Source organism: Phyllopteryx taeniolatus, chromosome 8 (assembly GCF_024500385.1).
Source record: "Phyllopteryx taeniolatus isolate TA_2022b chromosome 8, UOR_Ptae_1.2, whole genome shotgun sequence".
Taxonomy (NCBI): Eukaryota; Metazoa; Chordata; class Actinopteri; order Syngnathiformes; family Syngnathidae; genus Phyllopteryx; species Phyllopteryx taeniolatus.
In genome coordinates, this window is record NC_084509.1 from 11,768,963 (window position 1) to 11,790,215 (window position 21,253).

Here is a 21,253-nt window from a genome sequence, read left to right on the forward strand (position 1 = left end):
TTACAAGGCTGACCTGTAATTATGGAACCAGTTGATGACGGTACTGGTCTTCAGGTTAAGCTGGGAGGCCAGCTCCTCAATGGTCTTGGGCGAGGGATAGGGTTTCTGTTGGTACGCCCTTTTCAGAGCCTCCTTCTCCTCAGGGCCCAGCACCACCCTGGGCTTCTTCAGATGCTGCTGAGGTCCCGGACTCTGAGAGCCCTGCATGTAGTCTGGCCCCACTAGGCCCCCTTCCACAGAATGGCCGTCACTCAAGGAGCTCAGCCTCCTCTTCATATAGGCTGGACAGAGACAAAACAACAGGTTCTATGACGTATTTGGAGAAAATACATATATGGTCAATCTTAGTCACTGCTGGAGTCAGTGATCTTGTAAAGATTATATAAATAACTTGAACTATGAGATATTCACGGAGCATTTTTTTGGTTTAGTGCAATATATAGGATGAAAACATTTATTTTAATTAACCTGTGGTGTAATTTGGTCTGATTAATTTTTACATTATCTGGTGAATGTGTTGTGTAAGGTGGCCGACTGGTTAGAGCGTCAGCCTCACAGTTCTGAGGACCGGGGTTCAATCCCCGGCCCTGCCTGTGTGGAGTTTGCATGTTCTCCCCGTGCCTGCGTGGGTTTTCTCCGGGCACTGCGGTTTCCTCCCACATCCCAAAATCATGCATTGATTGGAGACTCTAAAATTGCCCGGAGGTGTGACTGTGAGTGCGAATGGTTGTTTGTTTGTATGTGCCCTGCGATTGGCTGGCAACCAGTTCAGGGTGTACCCCGCCTCCTGCCCGATGATCGCTGGGATAGGCTCCAGCACGCCCGCGACCCGAGTGAGGAGAAGCGGTTCAGAAAATGGATGGATGGATGTGTTGTGTAATGTACGCCTTAAAAGGGACAAGCATTAGATAGCGTGCCGCAGGGCTGGCAACTCAAGCGACTCTTTTTCAAAAAAGCGACTACCAAAAATCTGGCTACTTTCTCTGATGTTATTGGAGACTTTTGGGAGAGGGAGGATATGGGAGAGTCAGACTCCCTCCCAGATGTAGCCATACAGAGAGATAAATAAAAAGAAGGTGGATGCACAGAGGAAACCACAACTAGAGTGTGTCCACTCATTCCTGTAATGTGAGTAAGAATTACCCTCCCTGATGTAGCCATACAAAAAGATAAATAAGAAGGTGCATGCACAGAGCAGCATTTTGTATGGATCCCAGACATGATATATGATTTTATTTTATTTTTTTAAATTGCGGCCTTTATGTATGCCATAATCTACACCATCCATCCATCCATCCATTTTCTGAGCCGCTAATCCTCACAAGGGTCGCGGGAGTGCTGGAGCCTAACCCAGCTATCATCGGGCAGGAGGCGGGGTACACCCTGAACTGGTTGCCAGCCAATCACAGGTCACCTACAAACAAACAACCCTCCGCACTCACATTCACACCTACGGGCAATTTAGAGTCTTCAATTAACCTACTACGCATGTTTTTGGTATGTGGGAGGAAACCGGAGAGCCCGGAGAAAACCCACGCAGGCACGAAAAGAACATGCAAACTCCACACAGTCGGGGCCGGGGATTGAACCCCAGTCCTCAGAACTGTGAGGCAGACGCTTTAACCAGTCGTCAACCGTGCCGCCAATCTACACCACAATAGAAAAAAAAAATTGTTACAAAATAGGTATACCATGCACACGAAAAAACTAATTTGTGACTACAAAGTAGCTATAACTTGTGCATGAAATACTAATTTGTCGCCACAAGTAGCTGTGGCTCCATAGTGGACAGTTGGATGAGCAAATCGCGCGAACCTTCTCTAGAAACAATAAGGTATACTTTAGAAGGTGTGCTTCATTACCCAGCGATCCAAATTGTCCATGGGAATTATATGAAACTCAGAAATAAGTTTTTTGTGTGCACACTTGCATCTATTCCATGACCACAAATATGGCTACAATTTGTGGTCACAAATTAGTATGTTGTGGCCACAATTCAGTATTTCACAACAACAAATTAGCATTTTGTGTGCATGGTATATCTATCTATATCTAGGACCACAATTAAAAAAAATTCCCCATCTCATGTCTGAGGCTCTGTACAAGTGCAAAATGAGTGTACGGGGGCTCTGAAAACCAGTACTATACTGCCAGGCATCCTCAACTGACACAAGAGGGTGCTATTGTACTTCCCAGAGAGTATAACAATGAAGCCTGGTTCATACAAAAAGCTGCTGTAGCACTGCTTACTTCAGGCACCAGCGGCTTAAAATTAAGAGTTCACGGCAGCTTCACATTAGTTTGACATTTCGCCCACCCTATAACACGCTGCCAGAAATATTAGTCGTGCTGCAGCAGCAGCGAGGCCCTCAGAGCAAGGTTAGAGCCCTCTAAAAAAAAAAAAGGCTAGCTGCTACCTCGCGGGCTGGTGCCGCAAAGGTGAGGGGCCAAACATGGTTACTGTAGAGTAGGTCCGTGTCTTTCCTCGTGGGTCTGCTCTGGGTCAGGAGAATTGCCTGTTGCTACTGGTAAGCTTTAGTTTGGGGTCAATAAACCCAAATGAAGCTTAAAAGGAGAGTGACCCACAAACATGCAACACAAAAACACAGTGAACTATAGCTGGTTGCACTTTTCACACATTCATTCACAAATTTTTGGGGAGATTGTATGTATGAAATATTGATTCCAGATGCCTGTGCCTGGTGGCATAGTCATATCTAAGCATTCTTCCTACAAAACGGCATCAATTGTGTAGTGAGGGGTCACCATGAGGCTATTGGTTTCGCCAGTGATCACACATATCACGCCAATAAGAAAGCGACGCTGTGTGAGAGGCTACAAACAAAGATTAAAAATATGAACAAAGATTAAAACTACAAGTTTATACACTGATGATTATTACGATGATGACAATGATGAAGAGGAGTGCTGATGACTGTGAGTAAGCAGGCCCGCGGCGGTCCCCTAGCTGTCACATCTAATACAGTACGTGATGACTGCTGTCCTGATTTCTACTGACATCACACCAAGATGACTGTGATCTGCACAACATGCTCGGCTGTCCTGCATAAAGGATATCGTCTGTGCAGATGTGCATGCGTGATTCAAACGGCCTTTCATCTGCAAGTATTTATCAAATAATGCATGTTCTAGCACATACTGTATCACCGGGGTTCTTTTCCATTGTGTGGCATGCGTGTGTGTTGACCTCTCTCAGCCATACACACCTTTCTTCTCCAGTCGCTTCATGTCCATGAGTTTCTCCACACTGTGTGGGTCCTGGAGCCAGAGCTGCATGCGGACAAAAGGTTCCCTGCCCTTCAGACTGAGCTTGTGCCAGGGTTTGGGCCTGGCCAGCAGGTCTGAGACAGAACCCTGTGTCAGACCCAGGATAGTCTCCCCAAACAGACGCTGGCCTGGTTTGGAAGGAACAACAGTAGCCTTCCTTAAAGGAGGTAATTGATGTAAAAGATAACAGCAATTTGGATTTAAAAAATGACATACTCTCTGCTCTCCCCCGTTACCGACAAGAAATAAGGACGAATTGACACCACCCCAAAAAAAAAATGCTTATTAGTTTAACCCATAAACATATCATAAACAATGATCCAAAAACACTATCGTGTCACACTCATTTTACAACATTACTCTGAAAAACAAATGGTTTACAGATTATTTGATTTTCAAAAAATGCACCTGCAAAAAATATGCGACAAAGACTCTCCATGACTTATCGTAACAACCCAGGCTAAATTTCGCCACACAAGGGCACACAAAGATCATTACTAACATACTTCCTTAATACCAATTACTCCTTTCATATTAGCCTGGGCTTTGGCACCATTTCGTGACATTTTAGGGAGTTATTGGAAGAGCATTAAAATATGAGTTTATCAGCATACAGCTGAAGATAGGTTACACAGAAAAAAAATTGAATTTGTGAATAGCGAACTGCAAATGGGCGAAGGTTTACTGAAACACAGGGCTCCAGACTAAATGTATTTTACTAGGAGCACAGTGCCTCCTGACTTGAAACGTAATAAGCAGAAAATCTAGGGCGCACAATGTTACAGGAGTTATGTGAAACCTGTACAACGATAACCCCAAACCCCGCCTCTGCAAAATGCAAACATTTAGTGCCAGTCTGGGACATTGTAATATGAATATAATCTTTCTGTCTTACCGAGGTTGTTGTCCGTCAGCACCTCCTTCACCTTCTTGGTAATAGCGTAAGTATCGAGCTCAGGAGACATTGCAACCATCTCCTGAATGCTCAGACCCGAGTGACCAGGTACAGGCAGTGGGGTGCCGGGCTGGGAATCCCCACATGAAGGATCGTCAGAGGAGGGCTTGAAACCTGACGACTGCGATGTGAGCAGATCGCCGGCTAGGCCGTTGACAGACTCTTCAGCTGAACTGAGAGGCGACTCTGGAGCAGGGCTGCAGCTCGCCGATGTTTTGGGAGTACCTTCTGCTTGTGAAGATATAGAACAAGACACAAAGGTCGTGCCTGTTAGGAGACTTTGTACACTTGTTTTAGCCCCTCATTCTGTCGGCTTTGGGAGGGACTTGAGCCATACTAAAATCGACTTAATTCCTATTTAAGGAACGTCAAAGGTGTTTAAGTTTTTAGTTTGATGCTTTTTTGGCTTGCTGCTCCTTCCTTCATCTCCCTGTCTCTGCCTGTGTAGTGCTGCTGTGCAGCTCAGCAGGCTGGAAGAGAGCAGTCATGAGGAGCTGTCAGTGTACATTAGCTGCTGTTTACACCCCCAGAGAGAAACAGAGACACGCACACGCACGCACACACAGAGCTGCCATCTGGCACTGCAACACTAACTTGTCTATGACATGACAAACCAGCAGCTTGCTGGCTGACACTGCCACAGCACAGTGGATTGGGGGATGGTGGGAGGAGTTACAGGGAGGATATGGGAGAATGCGAGGTCAGATCGGGCGAGAGAGCAAGGGATGGATGGAGGAAGGGACGATTGAGTGATTGACAGATGGACAGTAGCAACTTGCTTCAAGCTCTAATCAGGGCTTTCTGAGTAAAGAGGTTGTGTGAATCATAGATGTGTGCTGCTGCAGGATTTGTGTACCTTGGTTCTGAGCCTGCTGGACATGTGAGTTTTGCCCCTGATCTCCGTTGAGCCACGGCTGCATGCGCAGGTATGGCTCCCGGTTCCTCTGGTTCAGCTTGTTCCACGGCTTGTTTCGAGACAGACTGTCACTCAGTATTCCCTAAAGCAAGCCACGCACCAGGGGAGTGGGTCAGACATGCAACTGCTGTAGAGTGTAACTATTATCAGCAATGGATAGAGGGGCAAAGGGAAAGCATTCATGCAAAAAAAGCTCACCTCTTTGGAGTCTTCCTGGTTGTGGTTCTCATCGCCTACTGCAGACCTGCGGGTGTCCATGTTCATGTTGCTCCACCACTGCTCTCTCCAGTAACCCACCCCTCCTGCAGCATTCCCAGAGCGTACCGACCCCTCGGCACTCCGACCCTGCCTGAGAGCGCCGTCCGATGACATGTCGATCCCCAAAGAGGGCCTGCCCTCCCTCTTGATACCAGAGCTGAAGTCCAGCACTGGGGACGGGGAGGAGGGGGAGGACAACAGGGAGCTGTGAGGCTTCTTGAGGGAGAGCGCCAGGGGATTGTAAGGTGGAAGGGGAGCGGTGAGCGGTGAGCTCATGAGGTCCCTCTGAGAAAGCAATGCTAGGGATGATGAGGAAGATGAGGCTTTGAGGATGGGTTCCAGCGCAGCCTGCTGGGCCTCCATCTCTCTGCGAGCTTGTTCCAGGATGGAGCGGATGGCCTCGTCTGACCCGCTGCCCCCTCCAGCTCCGAGCCCGCTTCCACCCCCTCCTTTCAGGCCTGCGTACGAGGGTTGCACATGCGACAAATCTGGTGATAGGGCAGGGGGAAAATAATGTCAAGAGGATACTGGAACATTTCCAAACTTGAGAGAAGGCCATGAAGAAAAGAGATTTACACCTACCGGCTTTCTGCACTTGCAACTCTCTTTTGGCCTGCTCCAGAATGGACTTGATGGCCTCATCTGAACCTGTGTCTTGAGTGCGGACACGAGCAGTGATGTTCCCTGGAAGGAAAGAAAAAGCCGACAGGAAGAGATTAACACAAGTTGGGAAAGTTGGGGATATAAAGCAAATAATGGATCATTTAACTAATATAATTAACCTTGTCACAGCACAAAGAACATTCCAATCACTACACCGGAGGCGCTGGTTCCTTTGGAGCCCACACATGCAAACACACTACAGGGCTCTCAGCCAAACTACCAGTAAAACTACTGAATGAACATGCTGGCTTTGCGCGGCTACCGTCGTGGCACATTTTTATCTGCTAGCCCGCCAATTAGTTGACAAACCACACACGCACAGATATAGTTCACCCTTACAGAAACATGCCACACGGACAGAACGTGCTAGAATCTGTGTGAAGGGGACAGACCTGTGTGTGAAGCTGTATTGGAGATGGCTCTCCGCTTCGGAACATCCTGAAACACTCGGCTAAGCTGGGGCTGGCCTGAGCCCTCTGTTAAAAACAATATACCACACACGATGTTACAGCACTTGTGTGTTTAATTTTTAACCGCTACACTTCTGTATGTGCTTCCCTAATAACTAAATGGAATGTGGGGATACTTGTATCCAGTGCACATTACAGAGCGAGGAAATTTATTGATCTCCATCATGTGGGGCACTGATAGCAGCAATATTAAACGACTTAAGACAATATGTGAGATACATAATGACAATACACCTGCTAACCAACTGAGGCCTTACTTTAACAAACTCTCTTTAAGACAATGAACTAAACTGCTGTATTTTGTGTACCACTCCGACCAGCTTCTAGCAGAAATGTCTTGTTGCGTGAACAAAAGCAGGCGCAGGCTAAACGAATCTACCCGCAGTTAGCAGTACCTCAGCCATCTTCCTAGTACCCACCGATCAATGCTATTGATGTGTGAAAGGTTTCTGTATTGACCTCAATGGCTAGGAGAGGCTCCTGGGATGAGTGTGTGCATGTATCTAAGAACTCATTCAGGACACACAGATGTGGCACAGGATGGGAGTTAGGAGAGAGGAAGAAAAGTATAAAGCCCAGTCCATATTGAAAAGCTGATCAATAGCTGTGTGCAGGACTGTTCACATATACGCACACACATGCTTGACACACACACACACACACACACATTCATTCCACGCGCAGACACACCACAAGACGCACGAGCTTACCTCGTTGCCGTCCCTGGATGCTGCGCAGCGCGAGGATGTTCTGCTCGTCAGCCAGAAACTGCCTCATCTTGTGGAAGGGCTCCTTGCCTCGGATGGTGAGTTTGTTCCACGGCTTCGGTCGGGCCAGGATCTCGCTGACTGAACCCTGGGAGAGTCCCAGCACGTAGTGGCCAAACACGCGCTGACCGATGTTGTGCTTGATCAGCTGCTCTTTCACCTGCCGGGCAATCTCCGCCGTGTCCATGTCCTCCCCGTCCAAAACGCTGCCTGTAGTGGCGTCGGAGTGGCTTGGGGATGGCGACGGGGCGCTGCCGGCCGTGCTGCTCCCGTTAACGGGAACCATGTCCGGGCTGGCCGGGGGCGGCTGGGGGCTGCTGGCTGCCAGCGGGATGGCGGCAGAGCCGCAGCCGGGGGTGGAGGTAGGGATGGAGCTGAGGGTTGGAGTGAAGGGGGTGAACAGCAGCGCCCCGCTGGGGATCCCGGATGACTCCTGCAAGGCTTTGGAGTAGAAGGTCTGCAGAAGCTGCCTCTGGATCAGGGAGTTCAAAGCCATCTTACCACCCACCAGCGGGAAGACCGGTGAGTAGAAGTCCTGTCCAATGCCCGTGGGAGTGAAGGGGTGCGTTTCCCCGCTGCTGGTGGTGGTGGCAGTGTTGAGGGCATCCGTATGAGTGCGAGATAGGGGAGGCTGCGAGGAGGAAGGAAGAGAGGGAGGAGGTGGAGGTGGTGAAGAAGAGGGGTCGCTGGTTTCCTCCTTGGGTGTCGATTCTTCTGTCCCTTTCCGCCTGGCTGGCCCTACAAGAAAGGTCAAACACACCATGCATTATGGGGGGAGTCAACAAAAAAGGGATTCCGAAAAGAGAGAAGAAACACGAAATTAACTTAATCAAGTAGTTTCCGAATTAGTCTTCCTTTTTTGCCAACCCCCCAGACAAAATGCTCATGCATTGTGATTTCAACCTTTCTTGTAAGTCACAGCCTGGAAGGGGAAAAAAAAAAATCAGGACAAACAAAACAATTGACACTGTGCCACTGAGGCGGATTAGGCTGTATGCTGGCCCAGGGGGTCACAGTTCCTCTTGTTCTAAGGCACAGTGTACAGAAGTGGTCAAATGATGTGTACAGATGTCCTCCTCCGTGCCGCAGCAGTGATCCTTAACACTCCATTGTCCCATTGCAGACGCGGTAATAAGTCTTTAGTTTATTAAATATGTCCAGGGGGAAATGTCTACAAACAGTATTTATGACTGAAGAGAATACAAATAGTATGTGCAGGTGCTGGCACTCAGAGTGAAGGTCGAACTTTTCCAAGAGACTGAATTTTCACATTCATCAAAACAAATATATAAAAGCAATGTGCACCCCTCCAACTCCACCCCTGATCTTTTAACTACAAGAATCCATCTCGATGATAGGCGCAGCGAGTAATATTATTCAAATGCATAACCATTGAGACTTAACATGATTGAGCGAGACAGTAGGCGCCCCTTACTGTGAATGTTAATCAATTCAGAGCTGCTCAGCTATTCAAGCCTAAAGCTATGACATTTCAAACCCATAAACACTGTTGCGGTGGTCCTGATACAAGGGGGGGTGGGGGGGGGGCATAGTATGGTGTCCTCATTTTTGGTGTTGTGCAACTTCATCGCTCTCAAGGTTGACCTAGTGGTGATTTTGTTCGCTGGAGACATTTGTGCGTGGGCTCAATAAAAACTTGTTTGTATGACATATTTTTAAACAAAACCTCGTGTTAAGCATTCTCAGAGAAAAATAAGTAAGATGTATGTATTTTCATGCATCTCTGCATCTGCGCAGCCTTACCCGCAGCCCCCAAGTAGCCTGTGTGATTACGGTAAAAGTGGGCTGAGACCTTCCTAAACTTACCACTGAGCTCGGCGTTGGCAATGCGCAGTGCGGCACTCTCAGACTGAAGACTACGGTTCCTCTCCAGCAAAAGCACCTCCAGAGGTTTGGATGATTCCTGATAACGAGAGAAGCAGATGGAATGAAAAAATAAAAAAACTTGCAATTCCCAATTGAAAACCTCATAATTACTATAAGTGTCCAATTATCAAATAATACCATGTCCTAATTATGGAACAAGGACCAAGGGAGTAATGTCATTGCGAGACACTTTTACCTGCACAGAGTCTGATGTTCCAAACTCGACTGACTTCAGAATACTGAGGACAAAGACAAAACATATTGTAATATTACACACAACGACACAAAAATTAACAATTTCACAATATGCTGCAGTCTCTTTGAGGTCAAGGCAACAGAGGGACAATATCAAACTGTAGACATACAAGCATCATTTTGAAATGAGGCCATGCTCTTGTTCCACCCAGCCGACCTCACCCGCATGCAATAAATCGTTCTCAAACTTCTTACCCCAACTCCTTCTTAACCTCCTCATAGTCTGCTTGCTTCTCAAGTTTCTCCTCCAGTTCCTATCAATGACAAAGACTTTAGTGCTGAAACCGATACGTTAAAGTTAATATTAGAAACAAAGAATCCCCCCACAATATCCCAGTGAATTCTCGTCTGGATACCTTAAGAACGGCGGTCTTGCTGTTAAGCTGCTGCTCCAGCTGTGTGATCTGGGTGCTGGTGGTCTCTCGGAGTTTAGTCAGGCTGGCCTGCAGTCTCTGGACGTCCTCCACGAGCTGTGCACTCTCCTTTTCTTTGGCCCTGAGTTCTACCTCCAGACTGGAGTGGGATGATGCCACCTCCGCAGCCTGCTCGTGCTAGCCAACAACCACAACAACATTTTTAGCTGACGGCAAATACGAACCAAATTCATGGGAATAAACTGGACATCCATCCATCCATTTTCCATACCACTTATCCTCACTAGGGTCGCGGGCATGCTGGAGCCTTTCCCAGCTGACTCTGGGCGAGAGGCGGGGTACACCCTGAACTAGTCGCCAGCCAATCGCAGGGCACATATAAACAACAATCGTGAAAAAAAAAATACAGTCGGCGGCTCACACCCGCACACCAGGCAATTGACCCTTACACACATAACCAATATGCTGCAACAGAAACATTGTGACGCTTGGTGTTTCATCGGGAAACTGTTTTGAGGCACCGCATATACTACTGTATTGTTTTTTTTTATTGAACCACAAAGTAAATACCGCATAGTTATATCCCTACTGAGACCTAAGAACATCGATCTCAGGTTAAAAAAAAAAATAATTGTCAAAAAAATATGTTTCACCTTCCAGATCATATCATTCAAAAGGTAAACCCTTTCGCAAGGGTATCAGCAATGATCAACGATAGAGGAAAATAGGTCATGATGATCATATTAAAACTAACCAAACTGGTAATGTTGTTTTTTAAAGTATCGACACCGTAATTTCGTGTATAATGTGCACCCCCGCCCCCCCAAAAAAATTGTCAAAAGTAAATAGTGCGCATTATACATGGGTATAGGGGAAAATGGAAAAAAACTTTCACATTTTATAAATTTATGCCGCCATCTAGAGGTTATGAAAAAGCTGTACACTTTCATTCTAATATGCCACCGCCACCTAGTGGTTATGAAGAAGGTGTAGCCTACACTTTCATTCCAATAAGACAGGGGTACGTACGTATGACTGCATATATGTACGTACAGTTGTGCTCAAAAAGTTTACATACCATAATTTGTGAAATGTTTTATTTTAATTTTTTTTAATATGACTGATGACTGAACAACAACCATCATTCATATCTTTATGGTTATGTTTTGTTTAATGATAGTGCTTTTTTGAAATGCTTGACCGGTTAATTTGAATCCCATTAAAATAATTTTTTTTCTCTAAAGTTTTCTTTAAAGAATTGTACCCATCTTACAAATTCTGCCTGGGTAATCAAACATATGAGCATAACTGTGTGTTTCCTAATTTACTAAATAAAAGTAGGGCTGTGTATTTCAAAATAAGAGCAAGTAAATAAAAAAAATAAAGTATTACATGTTCAAATAAAGTGCTTAACTTCATAGTAATTGTTTGAAAAAAAACATAATACTTCATGTTTTGGGTTATGGATAGAAGCAAAATCATGCTTTGTAAAAATGCATTATACATGGGTAGAAGGGTTTTCCAGAATTTTGAGGTCAACTTTGGGGGTGCGTATTATACATGGGTGTGCATTATACACGAGAAATTGCGGTACATGGGAATCGAATCTGCCAAATACTAATTAGAAACATCTGTAACTGATCAAAAGTCTTATGATGGCAAATTTTGAAACAGATTATTTGCTACTTAGTGTTTTTGTTGACAGAATCATTTAGAAATTAGAATAAATCCAAGGTGGAACAGTCGCCAATTTAATGTCAGACATTCACGTTAGATTTTCTTTTTAAGTGAGAGATTGGCCAGGTCATCTTTAGATGAGATTTTTTTAAATATCTAAAATGTGTAAAATAGTTCATTTGAACAATAAAATAATTCATTCGTATTTTAATTATTTGATGTTATTATCCATCCATGCATTCTCTGCACTGCTTATCCTCACTCGGGTCGCTGGTGTGCGGGAGCCTATCCCAGCTGACTTTGGCAGAGAGGTGGTGTACACCCTTAAGTGGTCGCCAGCCAATCGCAGGGCACAAAGAACCATTCACACTCACATTCAAACCTACTGACAATTTAGTCTCTACTCTTTAGCCTTCAATGACCTACCATGCATGATTTTGAAATATGGGAGGAAACCGGAGTACCTGAAGAAAACCCCCGCAGGCATGGGGAGAACATGCAAATTCCACACAGGAAGGGTGAAGCCCGGATTTGAACCGACGACCTCTGAACTGTGAGGTGGATGTGTTAACCAGTCTCCACCGTGCCACCTTTATTTTATTATTCATCATTAATTGAATTATAATTAACCAATTTAATAAAACAAATGCCTACGGAATTTTTTTTTTTTTACAATTTTTAATTGTATCATTTACTGTAAATAAATTAACCATTTATTCAATTGGAAAACTAAATAAGAAAACAAATGTATTGAAAACAAAATGGCTACAGGACTCTTGATAATGGCAATGATGAGTGGGCGAGAGGAAAGAACGGAGGAGACTTCATGTTGCTCACCGCTGGTCTACTTTACAGTATGTGTCAGATCTTTACTATTTGGGATTAACTCACATCTAAGCAAGACGTGAGCTGTAAAGCAAAGGTCTTTGCGTGCCACAGCTGAGAAGCCCTCAGACACTATTTACAGAACCAGTAATGAGGCAGGCAACTCCTCAAACAGTCCCCTTGTTCATTTAGTCAATGACCTTGGAGACCGATGACAACGGTAATCAATTAAAGGCGGCTGTGATCGGACGACCACCTCTGAAGTAAAAGGCTGATCTGATCTTTAGCTCTTCAATACGTCTCTGTCAGCCGCGCTGTAAATCAACGAGGCAGCGAAAAGGCGTTACCGAGTCGGGGTTGGCCTTGTTGGACGGGCTGCCGGCCTGCTGGGATTGGTTACTCAAGGACAGCTGCTCCCGCAGTGACTCAGCCTCTCTTTGTGCCACCTCAGCTCGCTGCAAGGAGGAGGAGAAAAGACGCAGTTCTTACAGTCAAACACGATTAATCTCATGTTTGTGCAGCCCAAATTTGAATTAATGTGTTATGTTTTCCTTTGTGGACACATTTCCTCAAACCCCTCTCGCTTTTCCCGCGGAACAAAAAAAAAAATTATAACACGTGTGGACTGAGAGAGAGGCAACTGACGTTGCATGGCACTGGCATGCCACTAATTTAACATTATAATAATCCACCTTGGGGCTACAATTTCATGGAGGGTGGTGTCAGTGGAGCTAATGTTGATGTAACAATTCATCAACTCTTCTTTTCCAGCTCAAATCAACAGAATTCAACTATTCAACATTTGTGTTAAACTATCCGTTGCTAAAAGGGTTATCAAACCGCGACTATCAATGCTAACTGTTAGCATGTCAATGGCATTTTCCTTTATATGTTAGCATTAAGCTAGCGGGGGCCGTTCAGAAGGCAAAGTAATTTGGTTGTTTTAAATACATCACGTTTCATGTTTACTTAGACAGTAAACTTTAACTGGAAGGAGGCGTTAAACAGCTTGAAGCCTCTATTTTGATGAGAAATGTTTACATGAAATGTTATTCACAAAAACCGCTGCATATTGTGAAGTGAGTTGAACTGAGTTTACTGCCACCATACACCACTCGAATCTCAAGTTTGCACTCGCAAAGGAAAAAATCATCCGAATGACACCTCGTATTTCAAAAAACAAGCAAGACAGGTCACGTGTATTTCATGGCACCACTGTACATTGAGCACGACTTGTCAAAATCAGCAGATTTGAATATGTCTGTGTGGCGACCAACTTCAATTCCTTCCAGCCTAAACACATTTAAACCCAAGGGAGGAAGGGTTTTTCCTTCAGTTCAATAAAGTGAAATATTACATCGGCACGGAAAATTGAGATGACACCCGCTGCCTGTTTTTACAGCCAAACTGCCATGCTCCAGTCGGGAATCATCAGTAACACGGGGTAAACACGCCATCATTAGGACTTATAGGCTGCAGATTCCACGGCGTTCCTAATTGCAACCACATTGGGAGCCGCTATTGACAGGGTGGGGAGACGGACTGCCTCGTCGCCAGAACAAAATGCTGTTTTCCATTTTCTTTTAATAAAAGCGTATAAAAAGTCTGTGGCTGAGCTGGAGGGGATGCTGTCATCATCTGTAAACCTCAAATCAGAAGTGTGAATAGTGCATGTTTGTGTGTGTCTGCGTGCGTGCATGTGGCATTATCGTCGGGAGTGCTAACCTTTAGGCTAATATTAACATTACATGCCCATGCTAACCCTTTAGCCACAAATCATACTCTTGGGCTAATAATGAAAGTTAACAACAATGACATTAACAGATACCACAGGAATATTTACAGCACAAGGGCAGAGGGTGTGCTAAGGGGCCTGTTTCAGCTGGATGGGGTTAGTGGCATTGTAATAAATTAAAAACAAACAAGAGCCTTCACAAAAGCAATGTAGTGAATATAGCCCAGTATGAAACGCATGTTCATGGTTCTGTGCAGATAATGCAAGCACTATGAAGGTACATTTGCCAATGAATCATGGAAATCAATAGACAACACTAGGTTTTGAATTCATACGTTCAAAATAATGTTATTTTGGTTGCTGGATGCTGTTGACCCTTCGTGTTCAACAGAAAAGGTCATTTAATAAAAGTTATTAAATAAAGTGGGTGAGAGAAAATAGTAGCTCTAATCACAGCTTGTTAAGTGAAATGAATTATAAAAATAACTTAAATTATCTCTATTTTTTTATTCTTACATCAGTATGAACTTTTAGAGAAGAATGTTTTGAGTAAGAAAAAATTATCTCAAATGTTCACAAATCTGTCTAAAGCAGTTTATAGTGAGCACTTTTCCTTTGCCGAAATAATCTCACAGCAAAATCACAAAGGGTGCTTGATCCATGAAAGTTTCCAAGGATGTCTACTCCATGCCTTTCTGTGACTCTTCCAGTCTCTTTATTGCAACACGTTGATGAGACTCTGGAACACACTATGCTCATCGGCAACTTCCCTTTGCAAACATCCCATTTGAAGACTCACAATGGTGAGGTACTCGATCAACTGTTAGGTGTTGTCAAAATGTGAACAAGATGATGACGAGGACTGTTTAAATAACAATTCTAACTGATCCACGAAATGCATTTGTTCGAGACACAGATCAAACAGCTGTTGTGAATTTTGTGACCCTTGTTAGAGAACAGACATGCAAACACCAAAGGCATGGGAAAAAAAAAAAAATTGTAGGGTGGGTCTGGGGGATCCCCCAGGCTCCCGTGGAGAATGTTTTTGATTTTAACATAAATTAAGCAATCTGGAAGACTCTGAACAGTACAGTAAGGCAAAATAAACATTTTCTTCACGCAGAAAGACATTTATTTACACCGCTCAACTACATGTTGATGTACAAATTTAAGATCAAATTTAAATTTAAATTTGCCTCATTTCTTTGCTTTTTTGTTTTAGCCTCCAACTTGAGCCAGGCCCATCTCCACCTGGACCTGATGCCTGCTTCAAGCGGTGCCACATGAATAGCATCCTCCTCTTTAAGCACTTCTGGAAAAGAATTGACAAAAATCATTGTCCGTTTCACTTCATTTTTCACTATTACCAACCTGAAAGGCTAATCCCAAATGCATCATGCAGGAAAATATTAAGTACAATATTCTTCTGTTTTAATTGGCCATTTCTGAATTTGAAGTTAGTTCATTGTGTTGTGACATAATCCCTAACATCGCTCCGTCGCTTAATACATTTAACTTTAACATCCGTAAACTAATTAGATAAATGTAGGCGCGTTTCCTAATTAAAGGTCAGATGACAAAGATGTTATGGGGTCAGTTAAAATTCATATTTGCATTGTTTATATGTTATGTAATGCATGCACATAACTTCCAGCAAGTTTTCAACCATAGTTTAGCTAAAAAATTAGGTTTTTATGACACATATTGAGTCCTCCCCGAACATGCCTGAAGCTCAAGACACCGGGGTGTGGTTACTCTATCTAGAGCTACCAGAAGTGACGTTGCAATTGACAAACACAGCACGCTACCCTCTATACGAAATGGCGAGCAGCGTGTTGGAATATGAAGAGGAGGAGGATTTCGACGTACAGGAGCGCCCAACTGAACTTGCCGTCGTCAAACCGTACATGTTTGAGCCGATCAGGAGGTCGGAACAGTGATGACGACAAGCAGCCAAGTAGCAGTTGTACAACAGAAAAAGAGAGTGGCCACTGGCTCGATGTGATGGTTTGCCAAAAGCATGTCTTTTTATACAGTCATGGCTAGAAATAATGGCACGCCAGGGGTGGCAATATTTTTTAGCACGACTATACGCATTATATATTCATATGTTTTAGTGACACGGCACAAGCTTTTACATAGTATGCAGTATTCCTATATATTGTGTGCCCCTCGCTCGAGTAGCGTTATAACACGCCGCACAGAAAGCCTGTTGGCTTGTCATATAGGCAAAAGTATAGACGACAGTACTGAAAAGTACTGCGTGGGTCTTTTTTTTATGTATTCCCCAGTGCATAGTAACCATAATAGAGTCGTTGGTATATACGCGGAACTCCTCACCTCTTGTCTGCGCCGCTTTGCTGCACCATGGCGGCTGCGAGATTTAGTTCTGTTGCTGGCAGCGGAGGTCCTGATGGCCGTAGGAAAAATAGTTGGCACCGCAGCTGGTTTCAGCCTCTACCGCTGTATCCAATGCTTTCTGCTAAGTCTTTCTCAAAACACGCCAGTTCGAAGTGATCAGCACAGTTTGGAATGCGTGCTCGGCACCCATAGCTGATCACGTTTCTTCCCGTCGAGTGACTTTCCCTATCCACTTTTTCACTTGGAAAGTCAAAAAAAACTCTTGCCACTGCCTGAACCATTTGTACAACCAAATGCCACACAATAAACCATTGTGACATCGTTAAATCATGAGACAACAAATATACAACCCCAATTCCAATGAAGTTGGAATAAAAACCGAATACAATGATTTGCAAATCATGTTCAACCTATATTTAATTGAATACACTACAAAGACAAGATATTTAATGTTCAAACTAATAAACTTTATTGTTTTTAGTAAATAATCATTAACTTAGAATTTTATGGCTGCAACATGTTCCAAAAAAGCTGGGACAGGTGGCAAAAAAGACTGAGAAAGCTGAGGAATGCTCATCAAACACCTGTTTGGAACATCCCGCAGGTGAACAGGCTAATTGGGAACAGGTGGGTGCCATAATTGGGTACAAAAGGAGCTTCCCTGAATTGCTCAGTCATTCACAAGCAAAGATGGGGCAAGGTTCACCTCTTTGTGAACAAGTGCGTGAGGAAAATAGTCGAACAGTTCAAGGACAATGTTCCTCAATGTACAATTGCAAGGACTTTAGGGATTTCATCATCTACGGTCCATAATATCATCAAAAGGTTCAGAGAATCTGGAGAAATCACTGCATGTAAGCGGCAAGGCCGAAAACCAACATTGAATGGCCATGACCTTCAATCCCTCAGGCGCCACTGCATCAAAAACCGACCAATGTGTAAAGCAGTGATTTCAAACCTTTATGGAGCCAAGGCATGTATTTTACAATTGAAAAATCTCACGGCACACCAACAAACAAAAATGTCACAATAAGTGGATACATTAATTACTGTATGTACGTCTTGTCATCTAATAGAAGAGCATTTTGTTCTGTCCGTCACTATGCCTCACTGGCATAAATAGATGAACAAAGATACATTATTTATTGTAAATAAATTATGTTTTGAGCAATTAAGTAAAATTTAATAATTTCCCATTGCACACCTGAAAAGCGCTCACGGCACACTGATGTGCCTCGGCACACTGGTTGGAAATCACTGGTGTAAAGGATTTCACCACATGGGCACAGGAACACTTCAGAAAATCAATGTCAGTAAATACAGTTTGGCGCTACATCCCTAAGTGCAACTTGAAACTGCAAAGCAAAAGCCATTTATCAACAACACCCAGAAACGCCGCCGGCTTCTCTGGGCCTAAGCTCATCTAAGATGGACTGATGCAAAGTGGAAAAGTGTTCTGTGGTCCGCCGAGTCCACATTTCAAATTGTTTTGGGAAACTGTGGACGTCGTGTCCTCCGGGCCAAAGAGGAAAAGAACCATCCGGACTGTTATGGACACAAAGTTCAAAAGCCAGCATCTCTGATGGTATGGGGCTGTGTTAGGGTAACTTACACATCTGTGAAGGCACCATTAACGCTGAAAGGTACATACAGGTTTTGGAGAAACATATGCTGCTATCCAAGCAACGTCTTTTTCATGGACACCCCTGCTTATTTCACAAGACAAAGCCAAACCACATTCTGCACATGTTACAACAGCGTGGCTTCATAGTAAAAGAGTGCGGGTACTAGACTGGCCTGCCTGCAGTCCAGACCGGTCTCCCATTGAAAATGTGTGGCACATTATGAAGCGTAAAATACGACAACGGAGACCCCGGACTGTTGAACAGCTGAAGCTGTACATCAAGCAGGAATGGGAAAGAATTCCACCTACAAAGCTTCAACAATTAGTGTCCTCAGTTCCCAAACGTTTATTGAATGTTGTTAAAAGAAAATGTGTGTGATGTAACGCAGTGGTACACATGACCCTGTCCCAGCTTTTTTGGAAGGTGTTGCAGCCATAAAATTCTAAGTTAATGATTATTTGCTAAAAACAATAAAGTTTTATCAGTTTGAATATTAAATATATTGTCTTTGTAGTGTATTCAATTAAATATAGGTTGAACATGATTTGCAAATCATTGTATTCTGTTTTTATTTATGTTTAACACAACGTCCCAACTTCATTGGGATTGGGGTTGTAGAAGGATGGAAATAACGGCACGGAACAATAGCACACAACGCCAAATGAACAGGCTGTTTGGCTTGTCTTATGTCACAGCACCGGAAAGAGACGAAGACCGGAAGGCGCTGGATGCAAAAAGGAGAAGCCGCATTCTGCATTTACCTATTTAACTGCTCTATATCTGCTATATGATCACTTCGAAATGGCAGATGTGGTTTGTGAAGGGGTTCTAGAGTTATCAAGAATTTTTTAAAAATCTTTGTCCTCTGACCTTTAATACAAGATGTACTAGCGGATCAACTTTTGTCGCCCATGTTACGCGTGTTTCGCTGTTCCATTGGGACCACAACCAGGGCCACGACCCATGGCACCTCAACGCGAAAATAGAAAAGACCAGTGCAACAAATACAACACTGGCTGATCTGATGAGCAAAAATGTTGCTTAAACGTAAGAGTAGCAATAAAGGATGTCCGCTCAAGAGGTGGGTAGAGTAGCCAAATATTGTACTCAAGTAAGAATACTGTTATTTGACAATAATGTGACTCAAGTAGAAAGTAGTCCTCCCCAAAATTACTTGAGTAAAAAGTACACAGTGACATAATTACTCAAGTATTGAGTAAATAGTGAATAACTTCTGATTTTTTTTTAACTACAGCATGAACATCAATTTAAAAAAACAAATAAAATAAAATGCAAATTCTGCAAATACTGATGTTGCTGTGTGTGGGCGTGTGTGAATGCACAGTCAAAACTACAACAAAACATCTGCAATTTAATGCACTGTGTTTTCTCAAGCTATAAGTGAGCTGAAATATCCACATTTGGGAAGGAAGTGCCACACAAATACTACAATACATGAAAGCTGTTGTTTTTGTTCATCTAAATCAGGGGTGTCAAACTGATTTTTGTCGAGGGCCACATTGTCATTTCAATTTCCCTCAGAGGGCTGTTATGACAGTGAAACCATACCTCATCATATTTTTTTATATACACAACAAATTGAGGGATAACTAGTTTTAAAAACAGAAGGATAATAGTTGGTTTAACTATTGATCAAGCCATATAGAAAAATGCCATATCTCAACATTGTTGTTCATTACATATGACAATTTAGAATTTTTGTTCAGATTTTAGAAAGAATCATGGATGTTGACGGACATGATTTCCTTTTGAGGGCCACATAAAATGATGTGGCAGGCCACATCTGGCCCCCGGGCCTTGAGTTTGACACCTATGGTCTAAATGTAAATACGACGAGTTGTTTTCATGGTAACGACGACCTTCCCAACATGGCCACCACGTAGGCATGACGATCAGCGGGGCTGGCCTATCTACTGTTAATACCTATGCCCTGGAAACCCAATAGAAGATGTGTGAGGTCATGTGACTTTCTTGTGTCGTTTGATCGGTGAACTAGACTTAAACGTCACTAGCGCTTAAACTGGATTGGTGCAAAAAGCGCCAATGCGGAAGTCTAAGTCGTAGTCTCGCTCTCGAAAAAGCAAGAAGCAATAATTGATAAATTAAAGTAGCGACAGACATTTAGATCATTGTAATGGGAGTAAAAGTACCGTTAATTCTTAACAGCAGAAGCAGCGTAAGTGTTTTTTCTGGTCTCGTCTACTCCTGTGATTTATCCAAAGCCGGTCACACCTCAGGGCGATGCGCCAGAATACTCGTCCGCCGCGGAGTAATATTCACAATTACATCTGTGTGTGGATGGTGGATGTGTGGAATGGATCTAGCTGCCAGCGCTGAAGCAGTACGAAGCAGTCTATGACGACAGCGACGGCGACCCATCCACCCAGAAAAACTCCTCGGATCTGTACGATTCACGGAAATGGCCTGATTTGAGCTCAAAACGGCGAATTTCGCCGAAAGGCGACTGATTTGCATGTATGAGAGAACAGCAAGTCATGCAAATAGTACTGAAACATTTAACAGTTGGATATGTGCATTCAAACGTTTAGAGAAGGTCAAATTGAGTTTACCTGTAAAGATTATGGTGAATTTTAAAATAATCCTGAAATTTTACCCGAAATAGCTCAAAATATTTGTGAGTGGTGTACACATTTTTTCCTTTCTTCTTCAAAAGAAAACAAATTATTAAATAAAGTATTGCAATCTCATTCATTTGAGAGACAGCGTGTTTACCTGATTGGCTCTTTCAAGGTCTGTCATCACCATCTCAATCTCGTCGGCCCTGAAGAAGACATCCAGTTACTACGTGCAGCAAAACCACAACAGCGGATGTGACGTGTTAAATGAGATGACGCACATACACACAGAAAACACTGACAGACAATTCCCAATAAGTACCCATAACGTGCCACTAAACTCACGTTTGTACAAAGTTACTGCCGTGTCCATTAAGCTACTGTCTAAATTTCACCTTAATCCACTGATTGTGAACTCCATAACCCAAGCAGCTTGAATGTGTGTGTGCATGAATGCAGTTAAGTGTATGTTTCTATGTGCACATGTAAGCCCCCTAAAACCTCAGCCACACTAAAACAGAGGGATTACATTAATAGAGCTCTAAATCCTAATACAGCAGACTAATCTGCTATGAAGCTGTGTGATTGTGTCTGACTAAT

General features: G+C 43.6%; 1 protein-coding gene across 4 annotated transcripts in view; it reads right to left on the reverse strand.

Annotated features, from left to right (window-relative positions):
• The window catches only part of cux1b (cut-like homeobox 1b), a 125,447-nt gene that overhangs the window by 15,801 nt on the left and 88,393 nt on the right, over positions 1-21,253 (reverse strand). For 2 of the 4 annotated variants that reach the window (XM_061781040.1, XM_061781039.1), the window contains exons 9-14: positions 20,811-20,859; positions 12,683-12,790; positions 9,816-10,010; positions 9,655-9,713; positions 9,401-9,443; positions 9,145-9,241 (exon numbers count right to left, since the gene is read on the reverse strand). In XM_061781040.1, the coding sequence (XP_061637024.1) occupies positions 9,145-9,241; positions 9,401-9,443; positions 9,655-9,713; positions 9,816-10,010; positions 12,683-12,790; positions 20,811-20,859 (551 nt within the window). Of the gene's footprint in view, positions 1-13; positions 282-3,227; positions 3,417-4,183; positions 4,472-5,099; positions 5,242-5,357; positions 5,906-5,999; positions 6,102-6,472; positions 6,557-7,260; positions 8,056-9,144; positions 9,242-9,400; positions 9,444-9,654; positions 9,714-9,815; positions 10,011-12,682; positions 12,791-20,810; positions 20,860-21,253 lie in introns of all 4 variants that reach the window. The other 2 variants (XM_061781037.1, XM_061781038.1) reach the window with 2 other exon arrangements.